This window comes from Branchiostoma floridae, chromosome 3 (assembly GCF_000003815.2).
Source record: "Branchiostoma floridae strain S238N-H82 chromosome 3, Bfl_VNyyK, whole genome shotgun sequence".
Classification (NCBI taxonomy): domain Eukaryota; kingdom Metazoa; phylum Chordata; class Leptocardii; order Amphioxiformes; family Branchiostomatidae; genus Branchiostoma; species Branchiostoma floridae.
Genome location: NC_049981.1, coordinates 12129963 through 12155453, shown reverse-complemented (window position 1 = coordinate 12155453; position 25491 = coordinate 12129963). Strand labels below are relative to the sequence as shown.

Sequence of the window (25491 nt, the reverse complement as noted above, 5' to 3'; positions counted from 1 at the left end):
AAATAAAAAGTGATATACAGCTTGTAAGCAGTGTCATCATTTTTGTTGAGTAGTCTTAGCATATGGATGGTTCTAGACTGTTGCGGAAGCGCGGACGGTAGGCAAAGTCAGTGTTTGTGAGTTTTGCATTAACAGGTCTGCAGTTCTTTCTGCATACTGGCCGCAAACCGACAGCTGAGGTGAGTTTTTCTTTCTTCCAGGGCTTCAAATCTGCACTGCTGCAGGGCTGATGTGTTTGTCAGTGTAATGTAAGTTATCTCCAAGCAGATGTTGGGTGGTAAATGTACACATAATCCCAAGGCAGATACCACCTCTAACTCCCTCAGCCTCCCCCAAAGACAGTCAATAATCACATGCACAAGGTTGTTCTCACGATGTTACATTTATTGAGTACATTGAGTGTAATTCATGTCTTATCTTTATTATGTTATTGATGATGAGGTGTACAGGCAGGGAGGCACAGACACATCAAGCCAGGACTTGTTTTCAATACTGTGTTCTGTTCAGACTGTATTGGCTCAACAGCGCCCTCTTGTGAAATAGCTAAAAACTGCAGGCCAACAACTGAACAGCTGATCTGAAAACTTTCCTAGACATTTCCTGCTTTTGGGGTGAGTTTGCTTGTTGCACAAGGTTTTCACTGTTGACTTCTGTCTAAATAGAACACAGCATATGTGAGTAAATAGTTATAATACACAGACTTTCTTTCTCATTTGGAATGCTCACCCCCCTCCGTTCTTAGAGGGAATTCATTCGGATTCATCCATCCAAAGTCATTACTCCCTCACATATCATCATAAGTTGAACTATAAATAATAACATATTATACCCACAAGGTCAATCCCATATAATCTAGCAATAAAGTCATTAATCTCAGAATTTACAGTGACGTATTTCAGCCATGCAAATTTCATTGGATTTCTTTGAACTGCAGAATTTCAACTATCTCGAGTAATGCTAGAATTCATGACTGATAGTGTACATTGTATGTGCTGCCACTGGATTTTGTCCCCCATATAAACTTCTGCAGTTAGACATTATATCAGTAGGGGGCAGCATTCCAAACGACAAAGCCAGACACTCACGAAATCACAGACAAGTGAATAATACCGTACATCAGTATATTAGTGCATCACAGTGAAGGATTTGGAAAAATGTCATTACAATACATATGGATTTGTACAAGTCTTGGCTTGGATAGTATACAGCCAGAAACAAAATCTGATTTTTTTTTTTACAAAAACAGGGAAAAAAGAGAATTTGACAATAATTTATGCAGACAGGATTAAATTTCTTAGCCTACCTATAGAACTAAGTTTCACTTAACAAATTGAGAAATTATCCATAAATTCTAACTGAACAAATATCTTGCTTAGTAGTAGACATATAAGTATGTGTAAAAATGCTACGAGATGTGAAACAGCAAAGCTTAGTTCTAAGTATTTCTCTAAACATCAGAACGTTATTAGACATTTGGATATTGCCAGACCACGCCTTTTTTCAGCCTATTTCTTTCAACAAAGTCCGCTTTGAACCTGTATACCTTGCCCGTAAAACAATTTAAACCTGGACCACAGACTTGTCAGCTGAAGTTTTCCACTGTAAATGATTCCATTTATGCCTTACAACTTTTCTGAATGGTATCCTCGCAAATACATATTGCACTTCTCAACGTAACCCATTTCTACCTCCGTACATACACTGAAACATGCATTGCCAAAGACACTTGGCTAGGCGTGGTCCTATTTTTTTTTTTGTACATTTGTTTCGTAAGGGCTTAGACTACATGCTTCTCTTAAGGTTGCAGACTACAAGCGAATGGCAAGGTATTTCTCTAGAGAGAGTCTATGTGCAAAATTCCATTGATCAACAGTCTTGGGTTCATGTTCTTTTTGGTTAAAAACAGTGACATATTTGAAGTGCAGAGTGCTATGTACAGTTATGCAAGAAAACTGAAAACGGTCCCGTATTTCGGACCTCGTCAATTTGGATGAACTTGTGAATTCTTAATACCAGAGTTTTTTTACAAGAATTCTCTTTCCAACATATAAGTTGATGATAACTCTGGGAAGTGTTAATGTTTCAAGATATAGCTGAAAACCCCGAAAAAAAAGACCTAACTACTTCTTCACTCAAGACCAAGTGGTACTTTATTACATATTAACCAGGTGATTATCACTGATTCTTGAAGCTGACTGGTTAGCCTGGTGTATAAATACAAGTGTTGAACATGGGAAGTTGCACAAGGACTGGCTGAACTTGTCCTACAGGTAAAAGATAAGGAGAGGACAGCACAGTTACGATGCTGTTTAAGAAGTCTGGTTCTGCAGCCTTTACTGCTGACAGCAGGCCAGCTTTTTCTTGGTGTCTGCGTCCGTGGTGGGCGCGACCGTGATGGTCTGCACGTTCGTGCTCGGGGACTCGTCGTCTCCGGGGCTGTCGCGAATTTGCTTTTGTGAGACAATGTGGTAGATTTCTATGGGAAGAAAAAACAGAACATTATTTTTTGGAGATGAATATGAAACTTTGTTGACAGAATTTTGCAGGTCTACTCCACTGTAATGTTCCTTTAATAACTCGCATCAATAATATTTTGTATGGATACAATAATCTACAGTGGCTTAAGTCTAATTTGAATTAAATGTGTATTAAGGCAATGTATAGTGTGATTTGAAACCCAATAAAATTTACCAAAACCTACCAAGAAAACGTCTTCTCCAAGTGTGTTCACTTTTTCACACTCAAGCATCCAGAAATGTAAGGAGCTGTTTTATCCCTACACAATCAATTCTATACGCTATGTACCCCCAAATAACTGACAACACATGACGCTTTCTTTATAAATCTCTATATATTCTGTGCAGAAAAATATGTCTAGGATATGCAGGTAAAAATATAGACTATCTCTACCAGATACTACACAATTGTCTTGGAATGCACCTTTTTTCACAACTAAGAGGCATGCAGCTAGAATATAGAAACTAGCAAGACAAAAGGTACATTTCTTAAAAATGCAGCATTACTGTCTTAATCACAAATCTTTATGAATTCTCAAGTATGATTATCTTTACAATTGTTACTTCATTTAATTGCTTTATAGCAGCATGGGCTAATCACCCTTCTAGATTTCTCCATAGCATACAACATTTCACTGCTAGCTCTCCTTTTAACACTGTATATCATCTAACATCAAATCTGAAATTTCCCATAAACAAAACATTGATTCACTTAGGAAACTTGATCAATCCTCATTTAACAAATTATTGGTAAACATCTTGGCTTATTTATCGTGTTTATTCATTTTGTCTTATTCACATATAATACTTCCTTTGCAAAATGTTACCTAGAGATACAGAGTTTCCTTGAAGTACAGTTAAATATTTTTTTTCGATGTTGCTATTGCTGTCTGCAAAACTATGAACTTTGCTTAATATATATATATATATGGAAATATATACTTCTTTGCCTGCACTACTTTTTAAAAATATATATAATATGCATGTGGTCCTTTTTAATACAGTATATTATAGTTACATTGTGATTTTGGCAACAGTAATTCTCTTTAACCATACAATTTGTTATGGCTTCATTTTCTTAATCGATTTTTCAACAATTACCTGATCAAACAGAATTTCAGGGTAAAAACTGTCATTGATTAAAATGTCAAATGATCCTATCTTCATCTATTGAATTTATGGTATAAAATAATGATTATATATACAGTAGTCTTTGATTTAAAATGCATTTTAAAGAGCAATTGTACATTGAAAACCAATAAGAACTTCACCCTATACCACAACCATGAACAATTCTTTCCTGCTACCATGTTGTTTAGATGATGTACTGTTCAGCTGTGGTATCAACCCTCATTAGTTACAACCATGTCATTACCTAAACAATACTTGCAGTGAATGTTGTCTTATAAGATCAGCCACTATATTTCAGGAACATATAGTTTCAACTTTTACCCTATCTGTCGTCCATACCAGTCTATTAGTATTAATGACAAAGATTCAACCTCTGTCCTACAGTCCTATAATTCTACCCAACATATCCTCAACAACAGTTCTTGTCTGCCTTGGGGGCTAGGGTGGGGTCCAGGCGGGTTGCCGTGGTGATTGGGACTTGAGGGTGCGTGTAAAAGTCTTTGCCTTTCACCTTCTCGTACGACTCTAGTGAGGGAAACAAAAGAAAAAAGAGAGCCCTTCTAGTCGCCACCCGGAAAAAAAGGAGCCAAAACCAAACGCAGGACAGAGTAGAGCCGTGGAGAAAGGTGGTGGACAACGGAAAAGATTTTTTTTGCACTCTACGAAACTTTCACCCTCTACAAAGCGAAACAACTGGAGCTTTAAAGTGAGTGCCATTGACTGGGAGAGTTTTATGGGAGGGGGACATTTTGTGCTTTTGTGGGTAGAGAAGTCCATGTGATGGGGAGGGGTGAAAGGCAAAGGCACTTGGGTTAATAATGCGATGGTACAAGAAAGCTAAAGGCTGTATTACTGGGAACACAACACCAAGAGAAAGGAATGTTGTGTAAAAAGACAGAAGGCACACCACAAACAACAACAACACCCAGACCCTGCCTAGCCCCCTAACTGAAGCTATGTACAGTCCTAAACTGTTCTTCTTGCCACAGTGCTAGCACGCCATCTAGCAACTCCAACAAGAACTGCAGGCTAGCTTATTTACTTGTATTACTGTTTCAGTGCACAGCTACCAAAATATTACTTTAACCTGATACTTCTGTTAGGTTATGCTTTCTGTTTCAGCATCTAAGTTGTTTTTACCTTGTCAGAATGATCTAATCATCGTTTAAAAAAAGTGGAAAACATAAAACAAAAATGTCTCACCTGTCAGAATGTTCTGGAAAGCGGTCTCAACATTGGTTGAGTCTAAAGCTGAAGTCTCGATGAAGGATAGACTATTCTTCTCTACAAGGGAAAATAAGAATCAACATCAGTGTCTAGGATGTGCTAATTATACCAGTGCTAGCTGGTATATTTTATGATTTGCAAACAGAATACCACTCAGAGAGCAGATTTTAAAAGTCCAGACTCAATTTTGTAATATCACTGTGCTACAAGAGAGAAAATACCCTTGCAGCTTGCTGTCAAATGCAGACAACAAATGTGTAAATCCTACAGTTCAATAGCCTGGATACCAGACCCCAGCTCGATCTCAAAAATACCTACCACACAATAGATATTTTTCAGATCAGGCTGGGGCCTGGTATCCAAGTCTAACAGTTGAAAGAAACTACATTTGCATGTACATGTATGTATCTGAGTTAGTGTCCTTCATAATAAGTACAGCTATGTTGATATAGGAAAGATTTTGCAGGTCCAGTATAGTGAGATTGTGTGCTCTGTTTAGCCCATTAAAACCAACCTGCGAATGCCTTGGCTTCGTCCGTGGGCACAGCCCGTAGATGCCGCAAGTCGCTCTTGTTCCCGACGAGCATGATGACGATGTTGTTGTCGGCATGATCCCGTAGCTCCTTCAACCAGCGCTCCACGTTCTCGTATGTAAGGTGTTTGGCGATGTCGTATACTAGCAGGGCGCCCACCGCTCCTCTGTAGTAACTGTGGGGAAAACAGTCAACGGTTAAACATGGAAGGCTCAAAACATTTGCATCCTTGAAATCTGAGATTCTGATAATCTAGAATGTCAGCTTTTGCTGCCAAACACTTACATGAAAGTATTTCTTCACTGTAACTAAACGCAGTCTTTTTTAGAACATCTGTCTTTTCAGCTCCAATGCCATAGTAGCCTCGGAATAGATAAGGGTTCCATAGACACTTTGAGGCTGTAGGGGATGCCAGGAATCAAGCCTGCCAACTTTGCAAGCTAGTCAGTGTCCTCTAGCCACTAGGTCATTCAATGCCACAACAAGTAGCTTTTGGCACTCATACAGATAAACGGAACGTTTAGAAAATTAATGTCATCTTTTGCAACACAGTCACTTCTCCACCTCAATTCCTATCCCATCGTCCATCCTTGCAGTTCTTAACATAACAAAAACACAGAAGCGATACATACGCGCTGGTGATGGCTCGGTATCGCTCCTGTCCGGCGGTATCCCAGATCTGCGCCTTGATGGTTTTCCCGTCCACCTGGATGCTCCGCGTGGCGAACTCCACGCCTATCGTGCTCTTACTCTCCAGGTTAAACTCATTCCGCGTGAAACGTGAGAGCAGGTTACTCTTCCCGACTCCGGAGTCACCAATCAGAACAACTGGAACAGAAAAACAAAAACATTGTTTAAGCATCAACTAGAACGAAGCTCCTTGATCCCATACCAATCAGAACAAGTGTAAAAAAACATTTGTTTAAGCACCAATCAGAACAACTGGAACGAAAAAACAAAAACAATTGTTTTAAAACCAATCAGAACAAAGCTTCTTGATCCAATACCAATAAAAAAAAAATCTTGTGTTAGCACCAATTAAAACAAGCATAAAAAACAAAGCTCCCCGACTCACTGCCAATCCGAACAACTGAACAAAAAATAAATTTGATGTTTTAGTACTAAACAGACCAAGTGTAAGAAATATAAAATGGTGTGTTTTCAAGACATTTACTGGTGAAAGAAAAAATAATGCACCTGGAAAATACAACACAGAAGCGATACATACGCGCTGGTGATGGCTCGGTATAACATAAATCAACATTCACATCATAATTCCTACAAGTTACAATGGTTGCAATTGAACCCTGCTCAAAACAACAGGCTTGTGACACAAAGGGTGTAAAAAACACAGCCTTTCAATTTTTACAACAGGGTATTTTCTTCACAGGTGTTACAAAAAAACAAATGAGTCATAACTTCCACCTCACCCATGCTCACATAACAAGTTCCAACATGTAAGAACTGTCATTTCTCTATTTAGAACTGATAAACTGACCATGGAAATCCTGAGTCTACATTTTTTGGCACGCAAAGTCACTTCTTTGTTGTAACAATAGATTATCCGAGAGAAACATTTTCATAATTTATGAACCAATCCCTTGGTGCACATATTCAATCTACCTTGCTTTTAAAATTTAAATATAGATTCTCTGGGGTTATACCATTATTTCTGCAAGAACAGGGATTTTATAACAGACCACGACAGGCCCCACTGCATATAACAATTTAATACAATTAAAATATCTATCCAACATTGGGAAGATCTAGGACTTATAAACTTTGATATTTAAATGTGCAAGTAACCAATGAGCTTTTACGTTAAAATATGTCTTCACTCACTATCACTATTATCAAACATATTTTGGAAAAATAGAATATAGAACATATTTAGACTAAATTAGAATATTTGCCATTATACTCCAGTCTAGTATGTGGTTATCCAATTTGAAAACGTTATCATACCAAATTTCATCTTCCTAATAACTCCAATTGGATTCCGTGTCCCATGCACATGTTGGTGCCGTGTGTATAATTGAAGTGGATGGGAATAATCCCACTTTTATCCCACAGTTAGATTACAAACGTGACCTGCTTTCTAAAATCGCATTACCTTGCATACAAACGACACCTAACTTATTGCATTTCCGAGCAGTACGTGTTCCTATTATACAATTCCTGTATCCACGTATGGGTCTGATACATATTATCAACGGTCCGGTATGGCAAAGTATGGCTGGTTGTGAAAACCACTACCATTATGCAGTCCAATAGTAGCTGTCATCTACGGGCATAGCAGTTATAATGTCTAATTTTCCACCAAGAAGGTAGTGCGCAAGCTTTTAGTACCCTCTTACTGCTACCTAACCTTCTAACGGATACGACTGTGATGCCAAAAGTGTACCTTAGCAAGGAGAAAGTTAATTATGACCAACAGAATGTATCACGATCCAAACATGTGACTTGCAGGGAGGACCTAATGGCTTCCATTCCTCTTAGTGGTTTTTCTCTTTCATTTATTGCCCATTAGCCTAAATTTTGTGGTCAGAAATTGTGGCATCAATCTCCTGATGATTTGTAGTAACTGTTTTAGTGTGGAACCAATTGACAAATCTTGAATTCTGTATCGTTCAAGCAGCATTTGTTGCCATAAGAAATATTGCGTACTACAATACATTCAACTGTATTCTCAGCAGCAAACTTATTGCCTTGTGTATCAAAATATTCAAAAGGTAAGAATTATAACATTTATTACTGTCACGTGATCAGAGTAACTGAATCGTCACTCCTGAAGAAGGTCGATGGAAGTGCGACTGAAAATTCGAGGTGAGAATAATTTGTGTTGTATGACAGTTGAAAAACTTCAATATGTATTCTATCAACACAGATGAGCTTTCATGCTAATTTATTACTATATACAGTGGAATCCGCTTTATTGTATCGCCTATTTGTCTGGGCATTTTATCCAATTATCCGGCCTATTCTAGAGTCCGAAGTTGGCTATATGACCAGCTTTAGCGGCATTGGTTGGGGAGGGGTGTAGTTTTGAAAACCAATACGCAAACATAACACACAGACGCTCATAGAGGTTACCACTCTAACGATACGGAACTCCGTTTACAAAACTTTAATCATATGTTCCGATACTGTGCGATTTCTGTGAGATGCTTGATCTACTAAAGAGTTCAAATCAGTGGAAAATGCACATGTGGAAAAGTACGCTTGACTCGCACAGCCGTGCGTCGGCAATTTGGCGGCATACCAAAACAAAGACGAACATGGCTCCGCTCGTATGCCGGAGAATATGACGTTACTTTCATAATTTTAAGTTAAAACAACGGTATTGGAGAGTGATAAACTCTTCACCTTCTTGTCTACAACTTGTGTCCACAAATTACTCTGAAATTTACGTCTTTCGCGGTGGAAGACGGAAAAAATTCACGTTCAAAACATTTAAAATGGCGGCGCGTGGGTTGAGATATCCCGCCATTCAATGCGCAAGATAGGTCATTGCGAAATCACACCCCTGTTGCATTACGTGCATTGTTGTAAATCTACGCAGCGCAGCCGAAATCAGCTCAATTAATGAGACAGTGGATATGAAAAAACACATTTTTGTAGGGTAAACCAAGTTTAGACGTTGTCTGAAGGGGAAATATGAACTCAAAAGCGTGTTGACGTTCCCATGACGTTCGCCCATCATACCTTGCGGCAACCTAACAAAATGGCGCCTAACTCCAAATGTTCGCACGCTAGCACAGCGCTATCGGCTAGATTTTCTGTGGAATGTAACTTTCTTACGGTCCTTTACATGGCTTTACACCTTTATACATACATTTACTAGTTACCTTTGGACTCATTTTGTGAGTTTTAGGGCATATTTTCCCATTTTTAATTTGTGTGACCTGACGTAATTCTATCCAAAAACCCGAAGTTTGAGACCGTGGGTTATCCAATTCTGCGATGTTCTAAACAATAGAATGAATGGCAAATGTTTTGGGATTTCGTAATTCTATCCGATTACCCGAATTATCCAAAAAGGCGTAATACGAATAATTGGAATCCACTGTATTAATTTCAGTTGTTAGGGCTTCTTGCTGTGTCAAGAAAGGAATACAAAAAGGAAATTTGAAATACAAAACAGAAATTTGTGATAAACAAAGAAGTAAGACATATGACATGTCACTGTACAGAAGTGTATAAAAACTGCTGACTGAGTGACTCGACTGGATGTTTTTCCAGGTCTTCCTGCTTTCCTGTCAAACCAGATATGTCAAATCACTTCAAAGCACTTGTGCAACTGAGTAAGTTATGACTTCAGATGGGAAAAATGTACTTCCTGTTTTGTAACTATTCCCCTGGGTCTTCCGCATTGCCTGAAGATAAGTAGACAAGGCAGAGTAGATATTTTTTTGTTTTTTTTAAATCTCCTTTTGGTGTCTGTTTGGCAGGTTAAGATTGCACCACAAGCATACAACATGGTCATTGGGCAGTAATGTTTGTGAGGAAGTATAGGAGAGAGGAAGTATAAATGTACAGCTTTCATATCTTGGAGGCAATGAAAAAATAGGCCCAAACTCGTTAAATGTGCGACAGGTGCTTCAGGAATCCAGTATTGGATTGGTCCACAAGGCGTCTACATGTGTAGGAATGTTGTATACTTTGAACAGAATTCTAGCAGATTATTGGATGGTCACTACAGCAGGTGGCCTTGTTAAACAGTTGTTATTGGCATAACAAATGAAATATTTGCCAAGTCTGCTTGAAGTGGACACTGCCCTAACACGCCCCCAAAAACTTTAAATCAAAGGCAAGAAAATAAAAAAACACAGTAAGATTAACTAACATTGAAAATTACCACTAGTATTACTCATTGCCTGCATCATGGCATAGTTATTGTTTTGTGTGCAGGACTGGTGACGTCGACTAAGACCCTAAAAAGTGGCCATGAGCAAAAAGGCAACTTTCTTAACCTTTGACCAATTGTTATCTCTTATCTCTCCAAGCAACTTGAGTGGTAAAAATTAGCTGACAAGCGCATTGATTTCAATGCAGCATGGTTGCCAATTTTCTTCTTCGCAGAGAAACACGAATGCGACAAATGCAAGTCCGATATTACCTATTAGGCTTTTACAAGCAAAACCTATTACTCTTCTACAGTGGGGGGCCTCCAGTAATTGAAAGTTAATCAATTGGTTCTGATCTGGCACAGTATTTTAGCATGTAAAAGGCAAAATTTACAGTTGTTGGTGAAGATTTCGATGCAAAAAGGGATTCAATTCAGGGTGTGTGACTGGGAGTGATTTGTTATGCATATAGCGGAATAAGCTGCTACTTTTCCCCAGAGACAAACTGTCAAATAACGGTCAAAAATTTACGGCCAACAACGCAGCTGTGTTCATGGCTGTTTTATACGGCATTTTTACATGTTGTTTAGCCTTTAATTCTGTGTTTATATGTGAAAATAAACAGTTCTTAGAGTGACTGCTCGGGTATGTGGGTGTTTGAAGGAATTTCACTGAAAATGTTGGGTGTATTTACCGAGATTTCGCGAAGTACGCAATCATAACAAAAAACCTTCCGTTGAAACATATTAGCATACCGATGCTATTTGGATCGTGGATTACAGGATTTTTTTCATTTCCTGAAGGATATGAAGCGGAAAAATTACTGTACGGGGATTGCCATTTAAATCAAACTCCCTGGATGATAAATATCAAGGTAAATATTGATGTTATTTGCAAATACTGTGCTGCCAACACGCCCAACGACCGTTGAACAGCACCGTAGGTTGTCTTGCTAGTCACAGAACGTTATGTCTGATTTCAACAGCAAGGAAAGGATTGTTAAGCCTTAATAGATAGCCACCCACCGGACAGATAATCTACTTGAACACCCACCTTTGAACAGGTAATCGTACTCGTCGTCCTTCGTTCCCATGATGAAACAAGCTGCCGACCGGCGATCTCACTTCCGCTCTGAAAAAACGCCTCGTTCACAGTTCTTTACGCGAAAGCAACCAAAACTACGTTGATTGAAACAAGTCGATGTCTTTATCTTTACTCTTGGTTCCCTAAAATTACGAAGATTCGTAGGATGACAAGGAAATCGGACAGATGCTGACGGTTGGGATAACGGAAGTAAACAGACCTGACAAGATGGCGGTTCTACGCCCCCTGATCTTGCGCAGGTTCTGACGTCATGTCTGCGCAGGGTGATGATGTCATCAAGGACTAGAAAATGCCCGGATGTACCTGCAATAATTTCATGAACTGCTAGAAGTCTCTTTTGAACCATCGCTAAAAAAACAGTGCACATCACAAGGAAACACTCTGCACTCTCGTTATTTGTGAGGCCCAGCTAATTTAATTCACTAGTAATCGTAGCTGGTTTGGTAACGCTTAACAGTGAATTCAGGAGGTGCAGTTAATTCAGGAGAAAAGGTAACGCTTAACGGTAAATTCAGGAGGGGTTGTAAAGCACATGGTATTTGTAACTTAAGGCCATCCTAGCTTGTAAATTTTTCATTCAATCGCTTTCAAAACAATATTGAATGGGGTTACATGTGGCTTATCCGGGGTTAAACTTTAAACACTTATATCTCGCCAACAATGCACGCGATCTGAAAATGGATTTCAGCTTACAACTTCCTACCAAGAGACCTTTCCAATGATATCATGGTTAGCCTATTTGAAAATACCAACCTTAATTTTACGTTTGGCTTAGCCACAAATCAAGATCCTTTGGATGGATTGGTTTGACATTTGGCATGTAGTATCTCAAACATCGTAGCCTCCCTGCAAACACCACCATTACTACACAGAGGGTTGTATACTAGTACCACGGACACTTGTTCAACGTCAAGTGTGGTCCTCATTTTATTTATGAAGTGTAATTGGTCACTTCAATTTACCGTACTATGGTGTTCATGATCCAGATTTCATCTTTAAACCCAAGAATGCTAAACTCTACAGAATTGCTAGAGACAAGACAACTGTCAATGTCATTGCTACTAAGCCGCTTTTATTTACATCAACACAGAAGGAAAGGTTTGTCACCTTCACAGTCAAAATATGAGATCTACAAATTTGCTCATGTATACGGAATATCATCATCATTATATCGTTCCGTGCCATACGGAATGCTCGAAATGTACCCTAGTCCACTCCAAATGTTTACTTCTATTAAATAGTACCAAAAATTAAAAGCAACAGACAGCATATTTCTTTATCTTTTGCCACTCTTCTTAATACACATACAATGCCCTATTGCTCTCTTTAAAGCTTTCTGTATTCTCTCTAGGATTCTTTGATTCCAAAGGGTATAAAGGCACCAAGATATAAGCTTGCATGGCAAGGCAAACAAGCCCAAGTACTATGTAACACTGTTTCTATAAAACTACCCGAATACACTAGTTTGACATATTCTAAATTTCTCAATTTCTCTATGTCTTGCATTCGGTGATTTCAGCGAACTACTATATTCCTATATTTCTGTGCATTAGAGAAGCTTACAAATTCTTTTCTTTCAAATAGTGCACCAAGCGTAATTGGCTCACGAAACAAAATACAAGTTACATTGTAGCTTTCATTCACGCACCTACATGTATCATTTTAACTAGGAAGCCAAAATATCTTCATTACAAATTTTTACTGTTATTGGCATTGATATGTGCAATCCGTACTTTCTAGTTCCTATTTTGAAGCATTATCTGCTGAAACATGTTACAAAGCCATAATCCATAAAATCAATCTATGGTCTAATGTTATATACTTTATACAAGTGCTCTTAAATGTCATCAAAGAATACATATCTGAGAAGTGATATTTACATCAGGAAACAGGGTGATCAAGAAAGTTACAAAGGCAGCACAAAATGTACATTTTCATGGTTACTCATGGTTTCTGGCCAATCACCACTCAACCATAACAAAGGCAAAGTATATGTTTCTGCAAGTGCTAAGAGGAAATATCAGGACACAAATAAAAAAAGAAGTGGATTTAGATTGCTGGAACATGGTAGAGACTAGTTTCAAAGCATCTAAATCTGGAACATTAAGAAAGAGAAAGAGGCATAAAAAAGAGAAACAGAAATGAACTACAATATATCATTTTGTCCTGTTCTCATCTTTTACGTTTTAGATATGTTTACTTGTGGAAAAAATACTCTAGAGAAGTATAAAAGAGTGAATGTATTTGCATAATCCTAACACATAGAAGCAGTCATAGGTTCCAGCTGACTACAGGCCAGCATCAGGATGTCTTTCTTCTCCTTCGGAAAGCGGAGTTCCCTCCCCGCCGCACGGCAACTTTCCAGTTCCTGCTCTGCCATGGCGAGCTCCCGCGAGATGACGCTGGGGGTCTCCTGCTCGCGGGAAATCCAGTCCAGCGCCATCTGACTCCTCATGTCGTCATCCAGGGTACGGTTGGAGTAGTGCGCAAGCACCTCCTGTTGGTCATGCGACAAGCTGCAGTTAGTGTCTTCTCTATTTCCAAATACCACTCATACTCATAGTAGGAGGAGGTTTTCACTGTTTTAGATTCAAGGTTGAAACAATTCTGAAGTACAGTGGCCATACAGAAGAGACATGTATTAAGTGTGACAAATATGTGGTAGAGAGGATTTCAAAACTGAAAATAAAACTGCTGCAAAAAGTTTAAAGATTTACAATACTTCGACAATATTGGACAACTATAGGGCAAAAGGAAACATGTTGTACTCAAGACAGGAAATGTTTGCTTGCAGATGTTCCCTTCAACTTATGAACTAAGTGCTGATTTTGTCAGTATCTATAAGATGGAGATTAATTGTTTTCTGACCTGACGTGTACACGATCTCTCTCTCATGGCCCTCAGACTGCCATTCCAGTGCAGCAGTTGGAATACTGTCATTAACTCCTGTAGTAACAAAACACCATGCAGAAGGTTTAAACATCACCAATACTGCATGGTTGGATGCATAGTTGTTTCCTTGTTAAACGCTCCTTGCCTGAGCACATTTCTGCAATGCTGAAAGGTTCCCAACAAATTCATTGACAGACTATAGTATTAGTAGAAATTCAAAAACAATTATTTTTCTTATACAAACTATAATATAGATAAAATACATGTAACTGTGTATACCTTTAGAATAGCATAAATCCTACTTTCACATATTTGTCCCAATGAAAGACTACAAGAACCCAGCCTTACCTGGAACTCCAACATACTCTTGGTCTTGTTGGACTCTAACATGAACCTGAAGGCACCAATACCAGTGTTGGGGTTGTCTATCTCACCAGCAGCACCCTATTACAAAACATACAAACAGCCATTCAATATACATGCACAGCTTCAAAAAGAATCAAGGACTATAAGCTGTTGTTATTTTTCTTACATAAAAATAACATATCTGTCACCATGTATAAAATATAAGGGGTGACTGATGACATTGTAGTAAATCTGTCCTACAGCTACATTGTATACCATCATTCGAAAATTTTTTTCAAAAGGTGATATCAATGATGATCAACTTTGGCAAGTATAACTATAAGTTACCCTTTTCCCCAATGGACACAACAATGCTGGCTTGTGCGTGCAGGCAAACAATGATCAAATTTCACACTTGACATTTTCATAAGTCCTACCAGAGGAGTTTGAATGGTAAACTCACTCTGAAGCAGAAAGCTCCCATACAAAAGATTTTGCAGTAGCCTTCAAGGCAGATTAAGTGAAACATGAAAAGAGACTGAACCAAGCTGCTTTTATACAAATTATCTGCCAGCTACATTGCATCCTATAGCTAGCAAATCCCAATATAGGCAATGTAAGTTGTTGATAGCATGCTATCTGGCAACATAACCATTCTGACAGTTTCAAACTCTGTCTGGTAAGAGTATACATCATGCTATCATAATGTCAACAAGAAATTACTACTGTCAAGTAAAGGCTTCCTACATTTGGAACAGCTCTTTGTGACAAGATAGACTACTAACAGAAGGTACAATGTACACACATTATTGTTGTTATCTTGCCCAAATCATTTGAGAATGGACCACCGCCATGTATCATTTTCAGTCCTCACTTCTTACCTTAAAAGACTTTGTGGCATCACCAATAGCCTTCTCCACAAACTCGTCTGTGATTTTGCGGGACGGGTGCTCGTTGAAGACAGAGTTCATCAGGGCAATCTTGGCTGCACTTCTCCTGGCTTCAGCTTTGGTGGGACATTTCTGGGGAGGACACATGCACATTGTCATATCTCTGCTGCTCGTGTATATTCAATTTGGAAGACAATTATTTGTGAAGAGACTGATGACCTGACAAACAAAGATGAGAGAGACATGACTGACAATGTTATTAGTTTTAGAATGTGCACCAAACACACTTTGAGTTAAAGTTTACAACACAAGTGAAGAAATGTTTTTGTTCGATTACTAAATTACAATGCTACATACTAGTATACATTGAAGAATTCTAATGATAACCATTTTCAGAGTCCAAAAGAACTGCCATAAACAAAGAACAATTTCTTACATTTAAATTATGTGACAATGACGTGACATTTGGGACATGATATTATGCATAATTTACATCAAAAAGTGTTGCAAACATTACTGGAGAGCAAATATACAAAACAAGAAATAAACAGTTGTTACTACCCTACCTGAAAACTTCCGAAGCAGCTGCCTCCCGGTAGTGTAACATAGCAGACGTACGGTGGACTGGCCGAAGGTTGGGACTCGTAAACAACAAGTGCGCCGTTCTTAAAGTCTGCTCCTCGTGAGGACTTCATCTGCCAGAACTCCTGCAGAGCTTCCACCACATTCACTACAAGAAATCAGAATAAAAAACATTCAAAATCTATATTGTATACATTTAAAACAGTTGAAGTAGGATAGTTATATAATAGTTTGTACATACTTTTTTAGATCAAATAGCTTTCACATATACATGGTATAGATATTCCAGTTATGCGAATACATAAGAAAGCACATCAAAGATTATTGAATGGATGCACATTGTATCTAGTTGGTCTGTTTATCAAGATTTGATGTTTTAATTTGACAATGGTGAATACGTTCCCATTGTGTAAAGCCATAATATAAAATGGAGTCTGCCCATAAGCGTTGCATAGTAATACAGGCATTCAAACATAGGCACGAAACCTTTGACTGTTTCGAGTGTTTACAAAACTATTTGTGTTGAGTTTCTAATTACCCGAACATCTAACCTTCATCAATGTAAAACTAAAAGAGAATGCTGTTTATCAAGAGTTCCTTTTCACACACGGACACTGTATACCTAGTGAGAATAAATGTTCTTTCTGAGACAGCAAGCATTTGACTAAGAAACAAGTCAGCACAGAGTTATTCTTCTGTAAACAAAGTATTTAACCATGTTGGGGTATTGTTATTTTAAGAGCAATAAATCTACCTGTTCATATTTACATTCTCCTTTGAAGTTGACACTTGAAGCTGTACATTGAACTCCTGCGTGCAAGAATGTGGCAATTCCCCACAGCTGTTAAGTCTCCCACAGCGAGAGAACAGGAGGAATTCCTTAACCCTCAAACCACCGTATGGGGTCAAAACTGACCCCAGACGTATATTAATGTGTGCCATTATGACATTTCTGGTTGAAAACAAAATTTCTTCCATGAGTTTGTTTGTATATATGTCTTCTAGCTTCTCATACGTTTTTACCGAGATTGGCTCATTGTTAATTAAGTTATCATAGAATGTTTATGTATGGGCCAGTGGGGTCAAAACTGACCCCAGCATTTTTTTAAACAAACTTTTGAGACCCAGGCCTAAACTACTTATCGTATGATCACGAAATTTACAGAGAATGATGTACTTGTGCAACGAATTTATGGTAACAATTTTTGTGTCATTATCATGTTATATGACGACGCCATGACGTCATTTAGCTTAAATTGTCCGCCATCTTGGACTTTGACTGATGATGTCATCTAATTAGCCTAAATTATGAATATTGAATCATGAAATTTACGTTGAATTTTATAAGATGTCATGAACAAGTGTGGTTTGCCAAGAAAACCTTAAAACTTGAATGTTTAAGCCAAAATTAGAAAACTGCGTAATAGATATGCCTGTCAGAATTCCGTTGCCATGGCAACATGAAAAATGATGATTTTTTTTTATTCACTTAAATTGCTTGCTATCAACATTTTCTCAAAAGGTACCAACTTTGGTGGCCCTAGCATATGCTATTCAGGGGCTATGTGACTTTGAAGTTCGTGCGGGCATGAAAAAAACCTTACCCTGTCTGAATAACGTTAGTGCAAAATGTGGTCCTCATGATCTTTTGCATAATTTATGATAATGAGCTAGAATTATTCTCACCTAATCATGTCAAACTGTCTCACATAGATTAATGAAGCTATACATATATACAAATCACAAAAAGAGTCACCAAAAAAACTGTATTTGTACAAAACGTTATGGGGTCAGTTTTGACCCCATACGGTAATCTACGTCACAAAAAAGGTACGGTGGTTTGAGGGTTAAAGGAGTTTGACTGTAATGACTACAGTAATCATCTCCATGAGGGAGGCTATGCTTAGGGTTGGTTTGTATTTGTTTAGCTACGGTACCACTTGTAAAGTTATGATTATGTATGTACAGAACAATCCTAGTACAGATAAATATGGGTAGATTTTCTTTCAACTATTTTGGGTCATACTGTTTGTCCTATTCAACGTGATGAAACAAAATAAATTGACCATACCCTTTCATTGTATCACTGACAATAATTGTAAGCTCTTAGCCCATAAACTAGACCTACACCTGTGAAGACTCAGGTTGACAGACTCAAACAGACTGAAATAATTGAGTTGCTCATCCAAGCTGCCATGCATTACCTTACAATACACAAATCTTTGTTAAAATGCAAAAGGAGAAACTTGAGACCTGCTTTGCAGGGGACTGTTTCACCCACTAAAATTTACACAAAAATAAACACTCTCTTTTTTCCAGCTGTCACAGTGTTCCACAAAGGCATCAAAGGGGTTTCCGTGTTGTGAATACAGTTTGCAGAATTAGGGGCCCCAGATAACTGTACTATACCTGTACTTGCAAAGATGTGGACAAGATTAGTGGAGGCTGAGGGCGAACAATGAGGATTTGCCTGATTTTCAGGGTGCACCTGGACATTACCTGTCCACGTCACAGTGATTCATGAGAAAAGAAGTAACAGTGGTCCTTAATTATAGGTTACAAGGTGTTGCTGTCTGACATTACTTTGCTTTACTTGTAATTCACTAATTGTATTGCAACCAGGTTACCTGTACATGTAGGTAGTCAAGTCTTGTTAAGTTAGTGACATTTGAAGCAAAAGAGTTCATCTTGACGTCATTTATACAAAGTACTAGTGTACCAGAACACTTTTTTGCTACAATTACTCTAGTATTTGATAGACCAGCCAAATCTTGAAGAAAAACACATGGACACCCATGGGTGCAAACTAATCAGGTATGCTGACAGGACTTCCTCAGATAAAGGCATGCCTGCTGTCTGATTTCCGTGACTTTTCATCAAGTTTAAGTACCCTCAGCCTGAACCCTTAATTCTTAAAACCCGGATCTACTATTTTTGTCCTGTTACTTTAAGACCCCGTTCACATGGGAAAAAAGCAAGTGAGTTAAACGAGGAATCCGATTAAAATGACCAATCCAAAGCCATGTGAACAGAACTAATCCGATTGGATTGCCCATTTTGGATTGGATTGGATAGGATTGCAATCCACCTCGGGAGGTGGATTCAGCGCGCGCAATCCGATTGGCGCGCAATCCGATTGACCGAAATCGGCCATGTGAACACAATTGGATTGGATTCGGGCTTGTTTCATGGTTTTTACGTCATACATACGGGTACAGTGGACATTAGATATACAACCATACCTACAACATGGCAAACAAAGTATGATACACGGATTAGAAAAGAAGTTTATGGGCAAGTTTGCTTGCAAAATCATCTTACCGCTATGGTTAACAACCGGACGCCGCAAGATTCGCCGGAACATGTGCACCGGTTCTTTCCAAAAATCGGCAGTGTGGCAGAAGACCAACTGGTTAATTTTGGCAATATTGCCCATGAAAATAACATGTACATTGTATGGTTTCGTTTCTCTCCTGTTGTTGGAGCCAATGTCCCAACACCACTAAAAAAGCAAATATTCTACGAGAAAAACAGTCGGAAGCGTGTCTAAACAGAAATTTCGAGCTTGGGTCACTTCACTGCATGCAAGCATGGGGGAGCAGGTTTTTTTAAACGAAACAGACTTTTATTTCAGATAAATACGTGATGAAGTCAAATGTTTTGGTAGCAGTTTGCCTTATTTATGCAACTTCTGCAACAGATATATTTTATATAGTTAAATGTAGAGTATAATCACACCGCGCGTAACATTTCCACCCCCAGTCTAATAGACTATCCCAATGACCCCGTATGACCCAGAGGCCGCCACTTTCGTCAGTGTGTGTTGCGGACCATCGACGCGTCAAAATCTGACCAAAGCCGGCCGATTTCTCAAGTTATAATCAATATCGATGTCGCTACATCCTTCAAAATTATGAGGTAGTCTGGCAACATTTTGGAAATGCTACGCGTGCCCGCGGTGGTTGTTGGAAACACGACGCGTGCCGCGGTAAAGAGTTTAATCCGATTGTGTGGTCGCGGTCGCAAATTTGAGTTTAATCCGATTGTATAAAACTCATGTGAACACATTTTTTTTAATCCGATAGAAAATTTCAATCGGATTCCTTGTTTAACTCACTTGCAATTTTTTCATGTGAACAGGGTCTAAGAAGCAAGGTTTCAGTGTCATTTTTAACAATCCTTTCAGGTTACTACTACTAGTACAGTAATAGTAATTAAAGGCAATCCAGATTTTGAGTAGAGAAATGGACCACAAAAAAAATTATTGTACCAATTTCTGCCAACAAAAATGTCTCTATCATTTCTGCATAGGTTTATCTTTATCTTGCTTGTAACAAGGTTGGTTCAAATTATCAGTACCATTTCTCTACAACATCCAAAACAAGATGGAGATCTCTCTACATGACTGAACACAGACAATCATACATAACATCAGGGATTGGATACAGTTTCAGCCCCCAAGAGCTAAGAGGATGCTTGTCGCTTCCTTTCCTTTGAACAATAAGGGTTTGTACATGTACTATGGTAGGTTCCTATGTGAGAAAAATGCAGGTAACATCTATAATCTCAACAAGGCAGCTATCACGGAAAACAGTTGTAGTTAGAAATTGCTGGTGAAACCTAGTTTCTAAAGTTAACATTTGCCACTCAGTGACTGGAATGATGTTAAAACATGTAAATTCTTGCCACTTTGTGCATGCATTGTTCAAGTACTCTAGTCTATTACCTTGATAAGTCATTTTGTTCCTCAACAAAATTTGTACAATGTTACTTTCGGGTCATGCAAGGTATACAGAACATTTTCAATTTCTGGATGCACTCGTTACTCATCTTAATTACCCAGAACAATTAACCTTTATGAACTTGATTGACAGGAACAACAGACAACAGATGGACAATAGAAACCATTGGTAATAACAGAGCAGGCTCTGGTATGCAGATCAATCAAAGCGGCCACACTCGAAGTCAATGAGGGGGAAGAAAAATACCTTTAGATATGTAAATTCGGGAATGAATAAAGCATACAGGTAGCTGTAAGCCATGTGAACATTTTCCCTTTAATTTTGCAGTTTAATATGTGTTAGTGATGGGGTAAGGACATATAAAAATTACAAATTATTTTTTCACAAATTATCTTGTTACTTATTTACAAACATAATTATTTATGTACAATCTCACAACTTTGATGGATTTTTGTCAAACGACACCTTTTCTCGTGAAGGAAACTCCTTCAAACTTTCTAAAGGAACTGGAGTGTTTGTGATAATCCTTACCAAATGGACAAGAGAGCAAACATAACGATCCGTTGTGAAACGAGATAGCATGTTCGTGCAAAAAAACAACTGGTGTTTTCAGTAGTTACCTGCCCCCCTCCCCAAACCTACCACACACACACACACACAGAGAGAGAGAAAACCACCCACCTCTTCCATAGCCGTGCGTGTGTTTTGCAAAGCTGTTTACCACCGCATCGACGGCTTCTTTCAGTACAGATTTCGTTCGGACATCTGCTTGTGTGGGGTGAGATCGCGGCTGTTGTCCCGGGACTGTTCTAGGCGGCGGACCCGGCACAGTCCTCGGCACTTGAGTGGAGGGCTGCCCGATACTCGCTCCTTGCACGGGACGGTAGTTGTGGACGTGGCCAGGCATCCCCTTGCCTTGATACGCCATACACGACTTCTACAACTCCCTTAGAACCTCCTCTAAATATTCTGAACGACGAACTGTCTTCAAATCACCAGAATTTGGTGATTTTGAAGAAGAAAAGTCGCCGACTTCTTCCGGCCCCGAATCCCCAGACCAAACATGTAACCCGATAATGCAGAAAAGTTGACAAACCCGACTGAGAGGTCAGAGGCCAACTTTGTATTCATCCGCACTGTCGTACAAAACACAAAATATTCAATATTTTTCGCACAGTTTTTCACCTAAAATGATTTCATTGTAGTCATAATTTAAACTTCAGGTTTATTGGGGGAGAAATAGGCAATTTTGTGGTGAAAAATTGTTTCTAAAGGGAGTTATGTTTTTGATGCGGAGTGAGCCGGCCAAGCGGTGAGGAGTCGGGATGGTGGCAGGTGAGATGCCTGAGGTGGAAACAGAAACACAGAGTGAGGTGGGGAGGGGGGCTAGGTTTGAACTTGGGAGTTTGCAAAAGGAAAGGCCTTTGATCGCCGTAATCGTTGCAGGGACTTATTCTAGAGGTGTACTTTGAAGCTTGATTCAGTGTACGTGAAGGGATTTTGTTTGGAAGATTGTTATTTTCTGATGAGATGGCAGGAAATTCAGTTCATATTTCATTCACACACACAAAGATATTTGTTTGTCAAATCTCCTGTTTTTCAATCATTTTCAATGCTGCAATACTATGACATTTGGTATACTGTATGCAAAGCAAGTAGCATTAACCGTTTTAAACTCCAAGGGACTAGAAATTATCTGAGGTGTTTCTTTTGATTAAGGCAGTTTTATCAATTTAACCTCCTTGCGCATTGTTTTGATTGTTGCCCTGTTGCATGTCTTGGTCTGTAGTCCAAAAGATGGGTGATGAAATTGACTTGAGGCCTGTATGGAAGATGCCGACAATACTTCAAAGTAAATTTAGGAAGGCATATATTCAGGAGAGCTCGTATAATGCTAAAGTTATGTGCATCCCTGCAAATTCAACATCAATTACATTGTATGACGCCGTGAATAGTTGTACCTTTTTTTGCTAACATACAGACTTGCCTTTTCAGAAAACACAAACCATTTGATTATAGACAAAACAAGCAACCACTAGTTTGCACTAGTACCAACTAATACGGACTACAGCTGAGCACCAAACCTGGGATTGTGTCTCCTTTTGCCTCCTCGAATCTCACGGTAACAATGGCAAGGGTACTCGGTGTTGGAACTGGACTCTTCCTGCTAGCTGTGATCATTGTGCTGGCTCTGTTCCTGTGCATTGCCTTTACAAAGGCTGGTGGAGCTCTTAAGGTAGATTGTTGTCAGTCAAGCTATTTTCGCCATACATCCATTAATCCAAACATTCAGCAACACCAGTAAGTAATGGGCTTGGAAATATGTATTGATTTGGGCTCCCTAGCAGATTTTCTTGGAACTGCAGGCATGTTTTTGTTTGAAACTTTGAAACACAGAATTTTATTATTTTGAGTCTGTTAACTTTGTGGGTAACATGTAATGTGTAAATTCGAAACTTTGCAGCCGTTAGTGCTGTTGATACACTCTTAAGAAATTTCTATTTGCATTCTAAATTGTGTGTTAAAATTGAGTTAAGGTATATTTTTTGTAACTTTGCATCATTCTCGTCCTTTTCAGAATGTGGCAGTTGCTGTTGTTGCACTTGCTGTAATTACAACAGTAATTCTGGTCGCCCTGCCGCGCCAGCCTGAAACTGCAGCAGACCAACAAGTAACAGTCATAACAGGTAAGATCTAAAACCTGGGCACCAGACTTCCATGGGCCAGCATGTAGGTTTCTTTGGCTTCTATGATGTTATTAGCAGAGAAAATCCGTATCCTGGCTTATACCAGTCTGGTAACCAGCTTACTTAATCATTGGTGGTTTCCTGCATGATATTAGTAAGTATTGTAACGTCTCATTTTTACAATCCTTTGTTTTTTTTTCAGTGAATGCAACGTTTCTGTATCACATCACTTATAGTTATACACTGCTTCATGTAGATTATTTTGTAGTTACAGTGTGTTCTTGGAGTTGCAGGAATGATTTTTACCTCGCCTATTGATCAACAAGTTTCAGACAAGTTTATGATATAGCCTCATCCAAATATTACAGTCTCTTGTACACTGCATGTAGTTTAGTTTCCTTGAACACATTAGAAAATCTATTGTTGTTAAGTATTATAAAACCTGTCATGCATTGTATCTTATGCTATTGTTGTGCAATTAAGTTTACTTGCAATGAAGTTATGTTTGTCCTCATGTTTTACAGATGACATGGTGATTCCAAGAACAGTGCTGTTATCATTCATGGTCATCTTCACTCTCCTGTCCCTGGCATTTCTTGTTGTCTTTGATTACGTGGAGCCCATCTATGCCAAGCCTATCAGGACTAGATAACAGTGCTGAAAAACTAAAGCACTTATTTGTTCTGTATGTACTTTCAAAGTATACCCCAACTGTTCACACACAAGTAAATGTACCTCGAAATTTGTTGTTCAGAGAGTTGAATGAATGTTTTGATACTTATGATAACAGCATAAGATAGGAGTTTTTAGATGGCAACCATGGTTGTAGCCAACGTTTTGCTATGTGATGTGTTATAACAGTCAAAGGTCAAAGTTTAGTCAGATACCATACTGTATATACAAGAATGTTTAGCAATACATGTTCTTGTAGTGTTTTGTGGGACAAGTTTTTTTAGACATGAATATAATGTTATGAAACTTTGAAATGGAAAATGTAAGAATTGTCTATATAGAATTTGTATAGCCTGACTAAATTGCACTTATAGCAGCCCTTCCAATATCTGTCAGCCTCTTGCTGGGAGGGGCCAGTGACAGCTCCGGACAGTGCAGTTTGTATTGATTTGTACATAATGTATATGAAGTATTTCTGAAAATGTTGACGTATTTAGTTATTTTCTAAAATAACGAAAAAATGTGTAAAATTACAGTTTTTACTTTTTACATGTGATTTTTGTGTTAACAAAGCTGTGTGCAAAATATAATGGACTTCAGAGTAATTGTATGTTACTTTTGATAACAGGTATATCCTATTAAAACTAGCATTGCATCTGAAAGACTTGCCGTATACACTTTTTAAAAATACATTTAGAGTCTTTTATAGTAACAAGTTGTGTAATTTCGAAACAGGATAGAGGGTGAAAGTTCAATTTCGACAGTGTATTCTAGCATGTGACAAGATAATTAACAGAAGTACAATGAACTGTGCAAAACGACCACCTGCATCCCTACAGGGGTACTGGTAGTTGCCATAGCAACAGTAAAATGACTGACATTTGAAAAACCATGACTTTCAGCTTTTATACAACATGTTTTACTGCCTTTCATTCTTAAGAGAAAGACATAATATTGAAATTTGTTGACATAAACTAAAACATTGGGAAAAGGTTCATGCTTTTTCTTGCCCTTCAGACAATCGGGTCGTGTGTACCCTCAGGGTTTTTCCTTCAAATTTTGCACAGACGACCAATTATGGTGCAGGGCGTATTTGAAAACAAACTATGACCCCTGACTTGTTGCCAGTCTTGTTAGACAACATCAATTTGTCCGTTGACTGTTTGTTGCGTCCAGACAAATGCAACGTTTTTGAGAGATGAAAGAGCTCAAAACCACGGTCTGTACCATCTGAGAATGCACTGACGGAGGTATCTAAGTCTATGTGAGTACATGTTTATTTTCTATAGCTTCTGTAACATTGCTTACTCATTCAAATCCTGA

The 25491-nt window shown here is 38.5% G+C and overlaps 3 protein-coding genes across 5 annotated transcripts; 1 reads left to right on the top strand and 2 right to left on the bottom strand.

The window, feature by feature from the left end:
• Positions 1 to 369: 369 nt before the first annotated feature.
• On the bottom strand, positions 370 to 11614 carry LOC118412733 (ras-related protein Rab-11B). Of its 3 annotated transcripts, XM_035815763.1 has the most exons (6): positions 11308 to 11612; positions 6338 to 6349; positions 6040 to 6223; positions 5389 to 5582; positions 4851 to 4931; positions 370 to 2476 (listed from the first exon to the last, which is right to left on the bottom strand). In XM_035815763.1, the coding sequence occupies exons 1-6, from the start codon at positions 11345 to 11347 to the stop codon at positions 2334 to 2336; spliced, it is 654 nt and encodes a 217-aa protein (XP_035671656.1). In that variant the 5' UTR covers positions 11348 to 11612; the 3' UTR covers positions 370 to 2333. The 3 variants fall into 3 exon arrangements, with proteins under 3 accessions (XP_035671656.1, XP_035671655.1, XP_035671657.1); XM_035815762.1 differs by lacking the exon at positions 6338 to 6349 and having other exon boundaries at positions 6040 to 6235; positions 11308 to 11610; XM_035815764.1 differs by lacking the exons at positions 370 to 2476; positions 6338 to 6349 and adding an exon at positions 3276 to 4172 and having other exon boundaries at positions 6040 to 6235; positions 11308 to 11614.
• Positions 11615 to 12408: 794 nt separating this feature from the next.
• LOC118412732 (protein limb expression 1 homolog) lies at positions 12409 to 21912 on the bottom strand. Its single transcript, XM_035815761.1, has 6 exons — positions 21491 to 21912; positions 16052 to 16215; positions 15477 to 15617; positions 14599 to 14694; positions 14227 to 14304; positions 12409 to 13855 (listed from the first exon to the last, which is right to left on the bottom strand). Exons 1-6 carry the CDS (start codon positions 21735 to 21737, stop codon positions 13613 to 13615), a joined length of 969 nt encoding a protein of 322 aa, XP_035671654.1. The 5' UTR covers positions 21738 to 21912; the 3' UTR covers positions 12409 to 13612.
• Positions 21913 to 22789: 877 nt separating this feature from the next.
• LOC118412734 (transmembrane protein 218-like) lies at positions 22790 to 24830 on the top strand. The gene is made up of 3 exons (XM_035815765.1): positions 22790 to 23045; positions 23388 to 23496; positions 24021 to 24830. The coding sequence occupies exons 1-3, from the start codon at positions 22938 to 22940 to the stop codon at positions 24146 to 24148; spliced, it is 345 nt and encodes a 114-aa protein (XP_035671658.1). The 5' UTR covers positions 22790 to 22937; the 3' UTR covers positions 24149 to 24830.
• Positions 24831 to 25491: the final 661 nt, after the last annotated feature.

Bases quoted from the DNA above. Each gene is read 5' to 3' on its own strand.
- LOC118412733 (XM_035815763.1), bottom strand. From the start codon at position 11,347: ATGGGAACGAAGGACGACGAGTACGATTACCTGTTCAAAG. The intron at 4,932-5,388 runs GTTGGTTTTAAT...TTTCCCTTGTAG, and splicing joins CGAAGCCAAGGCATTCGCAG to AGAAGAATAGTCTATCCTTC. The intron at 2,477-4,850 runs GTGAGACATTTT...TTCTTCCCATAG, and splicing joins TTTCCAGAACATTCTGACAG to AAATCTACCACATTGTCTCA.
- LOC118412732 (XM_035815761.1), bottom strand. From the start codon at position 21,737: ATGGCGTATCAAGGCAAGGGGATGCCTGGCCACGTCCACAACTACCGT. The intron at 16,216-21,490 runs GTGGGTGGTTTT...GATTTCTTGTAG, and splicing joins CACGCACGGCTATGGAAGAG to TGAATGTGGTGGAAGCTCTG. The intron at 14,305-14,598 runs GTAAGGCTGGGT...TTGTTACTACAG, and splicing joins AGAGTATGTTGGAGTTCCAG to GAGTTAATGACAGTATTCCA.
- LOC118412734 (XM_035815765.1), top strand. From the start codon at position 22,938: ATGGCAAGGGTACTCGGTGTTGGAACTGGACTCTTCCTGCTAGCTGTG. The intron at 23,046-23,387 runs GTAGATTGTTGT...CGTCCTTTTCAG, and splicing joins AGGCTGGTGGAGCTCTTAAG to AATGTGGCAGTTGCTGTTGT. The intron at 23,497-24,020 runs GTAAGATCTAAA...CATGTTTTACAG, and splicing joins ACAAGTAACAGTCATAACAG to ATGACATGGTGATTCCAAGA.